The sequence below is a fragment of the Balaenoptera acutorostrata genome, chromosome 10 (genome assembly GCF_949987535.1).
Source record: "Balaenoptera acutorostrata chromosome 10, mBalAcu1.1, whole genome shotgun sequence".
NCBI lineage: Eukaryota > Metazoa > Chordata > Mammalia > Artiodactyla > Balaenopteridae > Balaenoptera > Balaenoptera acutorostrata.
In genome coordinates, this window is record NC_080073.1 from 78,086,603 (window position 1) to 78,100,957 (window position 14,355).

Genomic DNA, 14,355 nt, shown 5'->3' on the forward strand with positions numbered 1-14,355 from the left:
CTCCCTGGGGCTTGGGGGTGGGGAAGGGGAGCCACTGGGAATCTTTCTCTGTCCACTCTTCATGGCTTGCTGCTGGGGAACTCAGCCCAGGAGAAGGTGACTACTGGTGGTCACCTTTGGGAAGCTCTCCCAAGCTGAGATTTCATTTCTCCCATTTTCCAGGGGTGCTAAAAAATTAAGGACTTGCTGCCGGCGGTTGTGGGTTAAAATCAAGGTACATTTCAATCCTCTCGTGCAGAGCATTTCAAATCTTTGTGAGCATTAAGGATCACCTCCCTCCCTCCCCTAATCCGATTTAGCAGGTCTAGAATCGGGTGAAGAAAACTGCTTTTTTAGGGGCTTCCCTGGTGGCGCAGTGGTTAAGAATCCACCTGCCAATGCAGGAGACACAGGTTCGAGCCCTGGTCCGGGAAGATCCCACATGCCGTGGAGCAATGAAGCCCATGTGCCACAACTACTGAGCCCGCGTGCTACAACGGCTGAAGCCCGCTCGCCTAGAGCCCGTGCTCTGCAGTAAGAAGCCCGCGCACTGCAACAAAGAGTAGCCCCCGCTCGCCACAACTAGAGAAAGCCCGCACGCAGCAACGAAGACCCAACACAGCCAGAAATAAATACATAAATTAATTAATTTTAAAAAAACTACCATACGATCCATTTGATGGATAAATGGATCAACAAAGTAGGATATACATACAATGGATCCATATTCAGACTTAAGAAAGGAAGGAAATTCTGATGCATACTACAACATAGATATATTTTTAGGACATTATTCTAAGTGAAATAAGGCAGTCATGAAAAGACAAATACTGTATGATTCCACTTGTATGAGGTACTTAGAGTAGCCAAAATCACGGAGACAGAAAGTAGAATAGTGAGTTCCAGGAACTAGGGGGTGTGGAGCTAGGGAGGTATTGTTTACTGGATACAGAGTTTCAGTTTTGCAAGATGGTTCTGCAGATTGGCTGCACAAAAATGTGAATATATTTAACACTACTGAACTATACACTTAAAAATGGTGACGATGGTAAATTTTGTATTTACCACAGTTTTTTTTTAAAGCTCATCACCCCATGTTGCTTTTAAAATGGTAGAAGTGGGAGCTGAGTGGCAGCTTAGGGCAGCATGAGCTGATAAGGCAGGTTCAAGGGCACCTCTCCAATGGAGGTCTTCAGCCTCTAGGCTGGATGAAGATATTATATCTTGAAGGCAGATCTAGGGGGGACAACTGGGGTCTTTTGGCATGGTGGTGGGAGCTTTCAGGAAGACAAATTTAAAGTTCCACCAGCAGTCCTGGGAGGCCTATCCCCTGATCAGCCTGGGCCACGAGGCAGATGGAGGGGCTTTGTTAAGGACGCTGTGATGAGGGCCGAGCCGGCCCAGTGGGAGGGAACTGCTGCAGGTAGGAACACTGGGAAACTCTGGAACAGAGGTAAGGCTGACCCCATTGCTGAGATCACTTCAGGCTCCGGCTTTCTCCCCGCATGCTTGGGGTAAGTAGAGCTCTGTACTGACCGTGCAAACTCACAGGAAAAGTAATGTTTCCCTCCTCTATTTATAAGAGCAAGCTGCTGCATATGATTGCATGGGCTGTATCTTGCATATCGGAGTTTGGAAGAAGACATACAAAGTATACCTCCCAAGTCATGAGAGAAATAAAAAAGACAAAACCTAGGTCCAAACAAAGAAAGACACAAAATCAGAAGAGAGGAAGGAAATGCATAAACTCATAAAACAACATCCTGAAAGTAAGAGCAAGCATTTTAAATATGACATCAAATGTGAATAAATTATACTCCCCAAATCACAGTCAGATTAAATAAAAGAACCTCAAACATTCCTTGTTTATAAGAGAACCAGTAAAACAAAGGAACATACTGAAAGCTAAACAAAAAATAAAGAACAAAGATCAGGTAAACACAAATAAAAAACAGAACTGACCATTGGAATATAAGACAAAGAATTAAAATTGAAAAGTACCAAACAGGGCAAAAAGAGACATTTTATCATTGTAAAATCTACCAGCAAAGCTCTAACAATAGTGACAGACTGGATAAATTAGCACTAAAGTATTTTAAAAAGTCAGTAGAAAAAAATACTATTACAAGAGGAGAAATCATAATAGCAAACACCGATAGAGCCTTTTAAAACATGTATCAGGCACAAGGAGTTTACTGGGTCAGTGGATGGAGGGCGGTCAGGACTCATATTTCTTTTCTTTTGTTCCGAATGCCTGTTGGAGAAAATCTCATGTAACCTGTGTGAGTCAGTCGTGAGTGTTTCTGCTTCTGGAAGAATACATCTGTGACTATATTCGAGTGTATCAAATAAAGGGACCCTGCATTTTACCCTCTCCAGAGAATAAACTTCCAGACTCCTGCCAGAGTGGAGGAAGGGCAGCTTGCCCAAGTACATGGCATGGGAGAGGGGATATAGGGACCCAACCACTTTTCCCACATCCTTCAACCGGTCTCCTTGTATCAGCATTCTCTTCATGCCCCACTTTCAGACGGGTTTCATCAATTCTTGGACTTTTTTTTTTTTTTTAATATTTATTTATTTATTTTTGGCTGTGTTGGGTCTTCGTTTCTGTGCGAGGGCTTCCTCTAGTTGCGGCAAGCGGGGGCCACTCTTCATCGGGGTGCATGGGCCTCTCACTATTGCGGCCTCTCTTGTTGTGGAGCACAGGCTCCAGACGCGCAGGCTCAGTAGTTATGGCTCATAGGCCTAGTTGCTCCACGGCATGTGGGATCTTCCCAGACCAGGGCTTGAACCCGTGTCCCCTGCATTGGCAGGCAGATTCTCAACCACTGCGCCACCAGGGAAGCCCAATTCTTGGACATTTTGATGAATATTAAGCTAGCTTTCTCCACGGTTGGCTTAAGATTCAGCTTTCTTGAGTTTTCCAATCTGATTGCCAGTTGACTATTTGTCTTCTTGTCTCCAAAATTCTGTTTCATAATTTCCTTTTCTGCTCCATCATTATACTTTTACTTTTATTGATGCTGCATCAGATTTTAAGAGGAGTGTGTTCAACATTATTTTGTTGACCAAGCATATTCCTGGCTCTGCTCACTGCTACTGAAAAGATTTACCGCAAAAATAAAAACTATATTATCGGGACTACGGGAGGCCTCACACCAAAGAGTACTTCCCAGAACTTCTGCTGCCAGTGTCATTGTCCCCGCAGTGAGCCACAGCCATGCCCCGCCTCTGCAGGAGACCCTCCAACACTAGCAGCTGTGCGACTGGCTGAATCACAGATGGGAAGTAGAGCTGTGGGAAATCAGAAGAATTAAAAACTGTGTGGCTGACAGGGTCTTGGTGCTCCGGCCAGATGTCAGGCCTGAGCCTCTGAGGTGGGAGAGCTGAGCTCAGGACATTGGTCCACCAGAGACCTCCCGGCCCCACGTAATATTGATTGTCAAGAGCTCTCCCAGAGACCTCCGTCTCAACGCTAAGACCCAGCTCCAATCAACGACCAGCAAGCTCCAGTGCTGGACTCCCCATGCCAAACAACTAGCAAGACAGGAACACAACCCCACCCATTAGCAGAGAGGGTGCCTAAAATCATACTAAGTTCCCAAACACCCCAAAACACACCACCAGACGTGGTCCTGCCCACCAGAAAGACAAGATCCAGCCTCATCCACCAGAACACAGGCACAAGTCCCCTCCACCAGGAAGCCTACACAAGCCACTGAACCAACCTTAGCCACTGGATGCAGACACCAAAAACAATGGGAACTATGAACCTGCAGCCTGTGAAAAGGAGATCCCAAAACACAGTAAGTTAAGCACAATGAGAAGACAGAGGAACACACAGCAGATAAAGGAACAAGGTAAAAACCGAACAGGCGTAACAAATGAAGAGGGTATAGGCAGTCTACCTGAAAAAGAATTCAGAATAATGATAGTAAAGATGATCCAAAATCTTAGAAATAGAATGGAGAATATACAAGAAATGTTTAACAAAGACCTAGAAGAACTAAGAAGCAAACAAACAATGATGAAAAACACAGTAAATGAAATTAAAAATTCTCTAGAAGGAATCAATAGCAGAATAACTGAGGCAGAAGAACGGATAAGTGACCTGGAAGATAAAATAGTGGAAATAACTACCACAGAGCAGAATAAAGAAAAAAAATGAAAAGAATTGAGGACAGTCTCAGAGACCCCTGGGACAACATTAAATGCACCAACATTCAAATTATGTTGGAGTCTCAGAAGAAGAAGAGAAAAAGAAAGGGACTGAGAAAATATTTGAAGAGATTATAATTGAAAACTTCCCTAATATGGGAAAGGAAATAATCAAGTCCAGGAAACTCAGAGAGTCCCATACAGGATAAATCCAAGGAGAAACACTCCAAGACACATATTAATCAAACTATCAAAAATTAAGTACAAGGAAAAATATTAAAAAGCAGCAAGGGAAAAGCAACAAATAACATACAAGGGAATCCCCATAAAGTTAACAGCTGATCTTTCAGCATAAACTCTGCAAGCCAGAAGGGACTGGCAGGACATATTTAAAGGGATGAAAGGGAAAAACCTACAACCAAGATTACTCTACCCAGCAAGGATCTCATTCAGATTTGATGGATAAATTAAAACCTTTACAGACAAGCAAAAGCTAAGAGAATTCAGCACCACCAAACCAGCTTTATAACAACTGCTAAAGGAACTTCTCTAGGCAGGAAATACAAGAGGAGGAAAAGACCTACAATAACAAACACAAAACAATTAAGAAAATGGTAATAGGAACATACATATCGATAATTACCTTAAATGTATATGGATTAAATGCTCCAACCAAAAGACGTAGACTGGCTGAATGGATACAAAAACAAGACCCGCATATATGCTGTCTACAAGAGACCCACTTCAGACCTAGGGATGCATACAGACTGAAAGCAAGGGGGCGGAAAAAGATATTCCATGCAAATGGAAATCAAAACTAAGCTGGAGTAGCAATTCTCATATCAGACAGAATAGACTTTAAAATAAAGACTGTTACAAGAGACAAAGAAGGACATTACATAATGATCAAGGGATCAATCCAAGAAGATATAACAATTGTAAATATTTATGCACCCAACAGAGGAGCACCTCAATACATAAAGCAAATGCTAACAGCCATAAAAGGGGAAACTGACAGAAACACAATAATAGTAGGAGACTTTAACACCCCATTTTACCAATGGACAGATCATCCAAAATGAAAATAAATAAGGAAACACAAACTTTAAATGACACATTAAACAAGATGGACTTAACTAATATTTATAGGACAGTCCGTCCAAAAACTACAGAATACACTTTCTTCTCAAGTGTTCATGGAACATTCTCCAGGATAGATCATATCTTGGGTCACAAATCAAGCCTTGGTAAATTTAAGAAAATTGAAATTGTATCAAGTATCTTCTCTGACCACAACGCTATGAGACTAGATATCAATTACAGGAAAAAAAACTGTAAAAAGTACAAACACACGGAGGCTAAACAATACGTTATGAAATAACCAAGAGATCAATGAAGAAATCAAAGAGGAAATCAAAAAGTACCTAGAAACAAATGACAATGAAAACACGACGACCCAAAACCTATGGGATGCATCAAAAGCAGTTCTAAGAGGGAAGTTTATAGCATTACAATCCTACCTCAAGAAACAAGAAACATCTCAAATAAACAACGTAACATTACAACTAAAGCAATTAGAGAAAAAAGAACAACAACAACAACAAAAAACCCAAAGTTAGCAGAAGGAAAGAAATCATACAGATTAGAGCAGAAATAAATGAAATAGAAACAAAGAAAACAATAGCAAAGATCAATAAAACTAAAAGCTGGTTCTTTGAGAAGATAAACAAAATTGATAAACCATTAGCCAGACTCATCAAGAAAAAAAGGGAGGACTCAAATCAATAGAATTCGAAATGAAAAAGGAGAAGTAACAGCTGACACTGCAGAAATACAAAGGATCATGAGAGATTACTGCAAGCAACTATATGCCAATAAAATGGACAACCTGGAAGAAATGGACAAATTCTTAGAAAAGCACAACCTTCCGAGACTGAACCAGAAAGAAATAGAAAATATAAACAGACCAATCACAAGCAATGAAATTGAGACTGTGATTAAAAATCTTCCAACAAACAAAAGTCCAGGACCAGATGGCTTCACAGGTGAATTCCATCAAACATTTAGAGAAGAGCTAACACCTATCCTTTTCTAACTCTTCCAAAATATAGCAGAGGGAGGAACACTCCCAAACTCATTCTACGAGGCCACCATCACCCTGACACCAAAACCAGACAAAGATGTCAAAAAAAAGAAAACTACAGGCCAATATCACTGATCAACACAGATGCAAAAATCCTCAACAAAATACTAGCAAACAGAATCAAACAGCACATAAAAAGGATCATACAACATGATCAAGTGGGGTTTATCCCAGGAATGCAGGGATTCTTCAATATATGCAAATCAATCAATGTGATACACCATATTAACAAATTGAAGGAGAAAAACCATATGATCATCTCAATAGATGCAGAAAAAGCTTTCGACAAAATTCAACACCCATTTATGATAAAAACTCTCCAGAAAGTAGGCATAGAGGGAACTTACCTTAACTTAATAAGGGCCATAACTGACAAACGCACAGCCAACATCACTCTCAATGGTGAAAAACTGAAATCATTTGCACTAAGATCAGGAACAAGACAAGGTTGCCCACTCTCACCACTATTATTCAACATACTTTTGGAAGTTTTAGCCACAGCAATCAGAGCACAAAAAGAAATAAAAGGAATCCAAATTGGAAAAGAAGAAGTAAAACTGTCACTGTTTGCAGATGACATGATACTATACATAGAGAATCCTAAAGATGTTACCAGAAAACTACTAGAGCTAATCAATGAATCTGGTAAAGTAGTAGGATACAAAATTAATGCACAGAAATCTCTTGCATTCCTATACACTAATGACGAAAAATCTGAAAGAGAAATTAAGGAAACACATCCATTTACCATTGCAACACAAAGAATAAAATACCTAGGAATAAACCTACCTAAGGAGACAGAAGACCTTTATGCAGAAAACTATAAGACACTGATGAAAGAAATTAAAGATGATACAAACAGATGGAGAGATGTACCATGTTCTTCGATTGGAAGAATCAACATTGTGAAAATGACTATACTACCCAAAGCAATCTACAGATTCAATGCAATCCCTATCAAACTACCAATGGCATTTTTCACAAAACTAGAACAAAACATTTCACAATTTGTATGGAAACCCAAAAGACCCCGAATAGCCAAAGCAATCTTGAGAAGGAAAAATGGAGCTGGAGGAATCAGGCTCCCTGACTTCAGACTATACTACAAAGCTACAGTAATCCAGATAGTATGGTACTGGCACAAAAACAGAAATATAGATCAATGGAACAGGATAGAAAGCCCAGAGATAAACCCACGCACCTATGGTTACCTTATCTTTGATAAAGGAGGCAAGAATATACAATGGAGAAAAGACAGTCTCTTCAATAAGTGGTGCTGGGAAAACTGGACAGCTACATGTAAAAGAATGAAATTAGAACACTTCTTAACACCATACACAAAAATAAACTCAAAATGGATTAGAGACCTAAATGTAAGACCAGACACTATAAAACTCTTAGAGGAAAACATAGGCAGAACACTCTATGACATAAATCACAGCAAGATCCTTTTTGATCCACCTCCTAGAGAAATGGAAATAAAAACAAAAATAAACAAATGGGACTTAATGAAACTTAAAAGCTTTGGCAAAGCAAAGGAAACCATAAACCAGACGAAAAGACAACCCTCAGAGTGGGAGAAAACATTTGAAAATGAAGTAACTGACAAAGGGTTAGTCTCCAAAATATACAAGGAGCTCATGCAGCTTAATATCACAGAAACAAACAACCCAGCCTGAAAATGGGCAGAAGACCTAAATAGACATTAGTCCAAAGAAGATATACAGATTACCAACAAACACGTGAAAGGATGCGCAACATCACTAATCATTAGAGAAATGCAAATCAAAATTACAATGAGGTATCACCTCACACCGGTCAGAATGGCCATCATCAAAAAATCTACAAACAATAAATGCTGGAGAGGGTGTGGAGAAAAGAGAACCCTCTTGCACTGCTGATAGGAATGTAAATTGATACAGCCACTATAGAGAACAGTATGGAGGTTCCTTAAAAAACTAAAAATAGAACTACCATATGACCCAGCAATCCCACTACTGGGCATATACCCTGAGAAAACCATAATTCAAAAAGAGTCATGTACCACAGTGTTCATTGCAGCACTATTTACAACAGCCAGGACATGGAAGCAACCTAAGTGTCCATCGACAGATAAATGGATAAAGAAGATGTGGCACATATATACAATGGAATATTACTCAGCCATAAAAAGAAAGAAAATTGAGTTATTTATAGTGAGGTGGATGGACTTAGAGTCTGTCATACAGAGTGAAGTAAGTCAGAAAGAGAAAAACAAATACCATATGCTAACACGTATATATGGAATGTAAAAATAAATGGTTCTGAAGAAACTGGGGCAGGATAGGAATAAAGATGCAGACATAGAGAATGGACTTGAGGACACAGGGAGGGGGAAAGGTAAGCCGGGACGAAGTGAGAGAGTGGCATGTATGTAAAATAGATAGCTAGTGGGAAGCAGCTGCATAGCACAGGGAGATCAGCTCGGTGCTTTGTGACCACCTAGAGGGGTGGAATAGGGAGGGTGGGAGGGAGATGCAAGAGGGAGGGGATATGGGGATATATGTATACATATAGCTGATTCACTTTGTTGTACGGCAGAAACTAACACAACACTGTAAAGCAATTATACTCCAATAAAGATAAAAAAATGTGACAGGCACAGTTCTAAGGCATCTTATAAATATTAACTAATTTAATTCTCATAAAGGTCAGTAAATCAGTACTCTTATTTTCATCATTTTACAGATGAGAAAACTGAGACACAGAGAGAATCACATCAGTCTCGTGAGATTTCATAACCAGTAACACGCCCTGTCTCTGGTGCATGGAGTAGCCTAAGCAAAGAAGATCCCAAGGATTCCTACAAGGAACAAGGAGGTACTTATCACCCTCTTGAGTTAAGCTAAACTCCCATTAACTTCCCAAAGGTAAACGACCTGGCTAATTTGTTAGCAAAAAGCTTGGATGATATCTATGGCCCTTTCAACTATATCAGTCTGTGATTATAACACAGACAAAAATTAACACCTTTTGAAATGTGTTCTAGTCTGATGCTCCTGTTCAAGTGAATCCTTTGAGAACATAGGTCCCGCTCAGTCCTCAAACTCTGCTTTATAGGTGTTGTTGTCAGTTTCACAGGGTGGAGCTTCAGGCCTAGAAGTGGTAAATTCATTAAGGAGGGAAGCCAGGAGGATGTTCCCTTGACGCTACCACTGATTTCAGTGTGGCAAGTTGTAGCCCAGTAGATACCTTAACATCCATTTATGTTCACCACCCCCTCCCACCATTTGTGACATTTTATCAAAGACCCTAAACATCTGTTTAAAGCAATTTCCGTCTGTGACATTCCCAGGAAATCAGAAAAATGTGACAGGGAAAATACAGCAGACATTTACTCACAGCAGACATTTACAGCAGGATTTACTCACCGAAGGATAAACAATAGACTCGAAATTCAAGTTCAGTGTAGCTTGGGAAGAAACAATCACAATAATCATGAAGCACAAAGTGGTTCTCCTCGGGGATTTCATGTCTTCAAGTTTGAGTTGCCTTGCCTGAAATGGAAATAAGATTGTTTAAAGATACAGTAATTCATTTATCAACCACAGAAAGAACTAGCAAACCCTGTCTCAAAGTTTGCACTACAAAAGGACCTTTTCAGTGAAGGGGAGAAAGGAAAGAGCATAAATACATCAACTGTAGAGAACAGTGTCTGCTCCAGACCCCGGGTGAGGGAAGGATGATTTTAGGAAGGATGGGGGTTGGGAGGGCTGGCGATGGTACCTGCAAACAGGACAAAGATGGCAGATGTTTGGGTACCTTTCCTAGAGGAGAGAGAGAAGGAAAGAGAAAGGAGAAAGAGGAAAGAGAGGGAAAGCAAGAAAAAGGGAAAGACTACTCAGTACAAAATACTCTTAACCTTGTGGTTCAGTACATAGCATATGAACAAAAGGATTCAGAGAACAGTACTTTCCTTTGCTATGTGCAACATACTCTGATATTTTCAATTCTATTCTATTATCTTACACTATTTTTTTCTTTTAATTCTGGCAGTAAACCATTACATTGACTTTATGACCCACATTAATGGGACCCATTAGTATGAAAAATCCTGGACTTTGTCATAAAAATACAAGTTGTATTTTAGAGATTTTTAGAGTGTATAATATGGAATACTCAATATATTGATTTTTTATAGCTATCTTTTGCAATGCTGGTAATGAAAACAAAGTTTTTCAGCAACCAGATTAATCATTGTTGCATTTGGAAGTTAGAGTATCACGTGGAATAACCCCACCTCTCATGGGTCTGAGGACCACGACAAACTACTTTGTGTAGATTCCTTTCCTTACTGACATTTTTATGTCCATGTGTTTTTGTGAAAAGAATACTTGACTAAGGAGATATGGGTTAGGATCCAGGATGACTACAAACTAATTGCATCCTTGACACTTCTCTGCATCCAGTTTGCTCATCTATGAAATGGGGATACTTAGACCTCCTCTAATTCTCTCACAGACTTCTCTGAGGCTCAGATGTGACTAAAAGCCATGCAGAGCTCCAGGGATGCCGGCTGCAATGGTTTCACCCTGACCTTAGTGGAATCCAGAGGGCAGCCATCAAGAAGGACAGCCCCTGGTCCAGGTGTTGCCGGGGGCACCAGGGGACCTGGCCAGGATAACACACGGAGAGATAACCAAGACTTACATGCCAGGGAGGATTGTGTTTCAATCACCAGCTGTCGCTGCCTCCTTTTCCTCTTCCCCAGTGGAAAAGAAGGAAGAATAAGGCCCTGGAAAACTGACCCAATTTGCAGATCTGGCAATCAAATACATTTTTAAAATTCTACAACTCAACGGCTTTTGGAAAATGCTTTGCAATTTAGGTAACAGGAATAGATATTTAAGACCAGATGCATCTACTGCAGGGAAAACATAACCACTCATTCCTTGTTGAAGGGAGTAGCCTTTTGTGAGCGTGGAGCAGGCTGATTTAGCCTGGGGAGAACAGCTGTTTTGCGGATGAATCGGGTATTTTGGAGGGAATTTAATCTTTTTAGGCATTGATTAGTGCACTGTATTGGCTGGTTCCATTTTGAGGCAAGGAGACGAGAGTTAGTAACTGAATAGTTAATGAGCCTCCCTTAGTACGTGACAGCCGTGGAGGGACTCAGGTATTAAAGGAATTCAAGCTGACTCCACATCTTTCTCTCGTTTCCCAATGTTGGCCTTTGTCAGAGTTAGCAAGGATTATCTTGGTCATGATAATGACCAAATAAATGGTCACAACCTAAATGGTCATGTCTGGTCCTTTTGTATAATAGCCACTGGCCAATACTGTCCACTGTCCCCATCTTCCCCCAGCCTCCCTGGACGTAATTCTTGATGAAATTGACATCCTTTTCTCTGTTAACCTATTTTGTGGCCACAAAATCACAATTCAGTAGAAATACGGATGTAGGAAGGACTGCACTGTGGGCAGGGGATGTTCTCTGGATACAGAAGAAAGATAACAGCTACATACAGTCATCAGTTACATGGTAAGGGTGAAGGGCGGGTCCTCCACTTGAAGGAAGAAGGCCATCGTTTTGAGGGAGAGGTAATATGAAAAATATTTGACAACCAATATGGCGTGAGCCTGACCAATCTGAACAGTGATACCAGCTGAAGATCAGTTCAGTTTTTAGGGTTCCTGCTATGTTTGAGGAGAGCCTTCTGAAGACACACTATTCTCACCTATATCAATAATGTCTCAGTAACCGTCCAGCTGTTCTCGTCAGTGAGGAAGCTAGTGGAGGCTGTTTAACTTGGCTAACGGGGAAGAGAATCCAAATCCATCCAACAAAAAGCCCAGAGTAGCACCCCACGTCAAGGCAATATATCTTCAGTAGGGCCCCTTTAATTGTAAATCCCTGAGAAGTTTATATTTATTCCAAATTCCTGGAGTAAATGGCAGACCACAACTAAGAAACTCAGAGACAAGCAGAGGCAGAAAGGGAAAGAAAACTATCTGATGTCATTTCCAATTTCTTTCTCCTTTTAAATTATAAATTCTGGACACTGTCTACTAAAACTCACCAACCTATATGAGCCTGCTGTATCTTAGAAAAAGCTGGGAGATATGACCTCATGCTCAGTAGTAACCCTGGGGTGATGAGCAACTTCCTGGCTCCTCAGACTCTGTTTTCCTGTCTGTGAAGTCAGAAGAGAGGGGGAGGGAAATCAAGCACCCTGACATCATATGTCTCATATGCCGGGAGGAAGTCGCCAAGATTCTCAGCATCACTGCACTTGGAGGATGAGGGTCTGGGTTCCTTGGAGCAGTCTTTAACAACATTCACTTTTGGAGGGATGTGCACCAGGAACATTCATTGTGAAACTGACCTGAAACACATCAGGGAACAGTTCTCCCAAATCTTCGAAACAACCAGTGCTTCAAATCAACTGGTCTCCAGGAAACCCTTCATCAGCCCTGAGCTGCCGTGATTTGATCGAGGGGGTGGGAGGAGGAGTCAAGAGGCTTGTACACCTTGCAAGTTGAGAAGGCTGTTCTTGAAATGGCCACATCTGTGTGGTCTGATGACCCAACGTCATCATCAATTTATGATTCCAAGCTCCGTATAAATAGGGCAATCGTGAGACTCATTCTGGAAATGATTTCCTAAGCTCTACACAGCTCTGCCCTCCTGTGCTCTCTGGTGTTCTCGGCCCCTCTCCCCTGGGGACCCCAGCCTCGATACTCTCCTTGGCTCCTCCTGGGGAGAAGGAAGGCAAGAGGTGAAAGCAAGGCCACATTTGATCAGCCTCTGCCCAGGTGCCTCGTCCTTCCTGCAGTCCAGGGCTCTGCTCCTGGCTTGCTCCCTGAACACAGCCCCTCCCCTTAACATTGCCTGGGTACCACCACCCTGGAAGGAAGTTCCCTGGAGTATTTGAGCATCATCTGCTTAAATGGTTCTTATCCCTGGCTGCACATCAGAACAAGCACCTGGGGGAATTTCTCTTTTTTTTTCTCCTCTTTTCATTTGTTGATTTGTTGTTTTAATATCATGCCAGACCAATTGAATTAGCATTTCTGGCAGGGTAGGGAGCTGAGCATCTGTATCTGCCCCAGCTGTTTCTGATGCAGAGGGAGGTTTGAGGTCTGCAGGTCCACGTTTTCAGCTTCCCATTTCTCTATCCACACTCCTGTCACTTTCCATCACCAGCCTATAGTCCTCTGTCTGCTAAAGAAACTACATAGAAACAGAATTTAAGGGGGATGCATTTAGGAGGCAGTCAATCAATGGTGGATGAATGAATGGTTTCATGGGAGTATGGACTCAAATGTGATCTACCCAATAGTTTTTGATGCAATTAAGCAGCCAAGTCTGTTATTTGAGGTTGTATTATATATCTCACGTAGAATCAATCATGGTGCACAATTACGAACCAACAAACATTGAGAACTTTCTGTAGGCCTAAATTCGTAGGCCTAAATGAATGCTACGCATTCATGAATTGACATGGTCCTTGTCCCTAAGAAGTTCTCAATCTCATCGGGAAGGCATAAACAGAAAGTGGAAGAAAAAATGTAAGCTTAAAAGACGCTATTTACTAAATGCCTACTAGGTACCAGGCACAGCCCTCAGTGCAATTAATATGTTCATTCATTTAATTTGCCTCTCACAATAAGCCTGTGAGGTAGATGTTTTAATCCTAATTCATAGATGAGAACGTGAAGGCTCTCAGAGAGGTTACCGAACTGACCCAGCCCGCCCAGCTAGTAAGTAACAGAGTAACAATCGCCCCCAGCTTGGCCTGTCTCCAAAGTGAGCTGCAGTGTGAAGGGACGAGATGCTGGAGGAAGTTGGACAGGGGGAAATTGGGTGAGTTTGGGAGTGACCGAGGTCGCCAGCCAGACCCTGAAGGATGGGCAAGAAAAGAGAATCGCAGGCAAAGGAGAAGAGCATAAGCAGAGGCCCTTGTCTCTGTTTAAAGGGAACAAAGCAGCCCAAAGGGCGATGTTTAGCTGTCCCTTGAACTCCTTGTGGACGTTGCCTGGGTCAGCTTGTCCAACCACTGTGATGAAGGCTCGGCCACGGTCCCTGGGAG

At 41.6% G+C, this 14,355-nt stretch overlaps 1 protein-coding gene across 7 annotated transcripts in view; it reads right to left on the bottom strand.

Annotated features, from left to right (window-relative positions):
* ADGRF5 (adhesion G protein-coupled receptor F5) overlaps positions 1-14,355 on the bottom strand; it is a 109,417-nt gene that overhangs the window by 47,655 nt on the left and 47,407 nt on the right. For 6 of the 7 annotated variants that reach the window (XM_057555450.1, XM_007193836.3, XM_057555453.1 and 3 more), the window contains exon 2: positions 9,694-9,819. In XM_057555450.1, the coding sequence (XP_057411433.1) occupies positions 9,694-9,795 (102 nt within the window). In that variant the 5' untranslated portion in view covers positions 9,796-9,819. Of the gene's footprint in view, positions 1-9,693; positions 9,820-14,355 lie in introns of those variants that run through there. The other variant, XM_057555454.1, reaches the window with a different exon arrangement.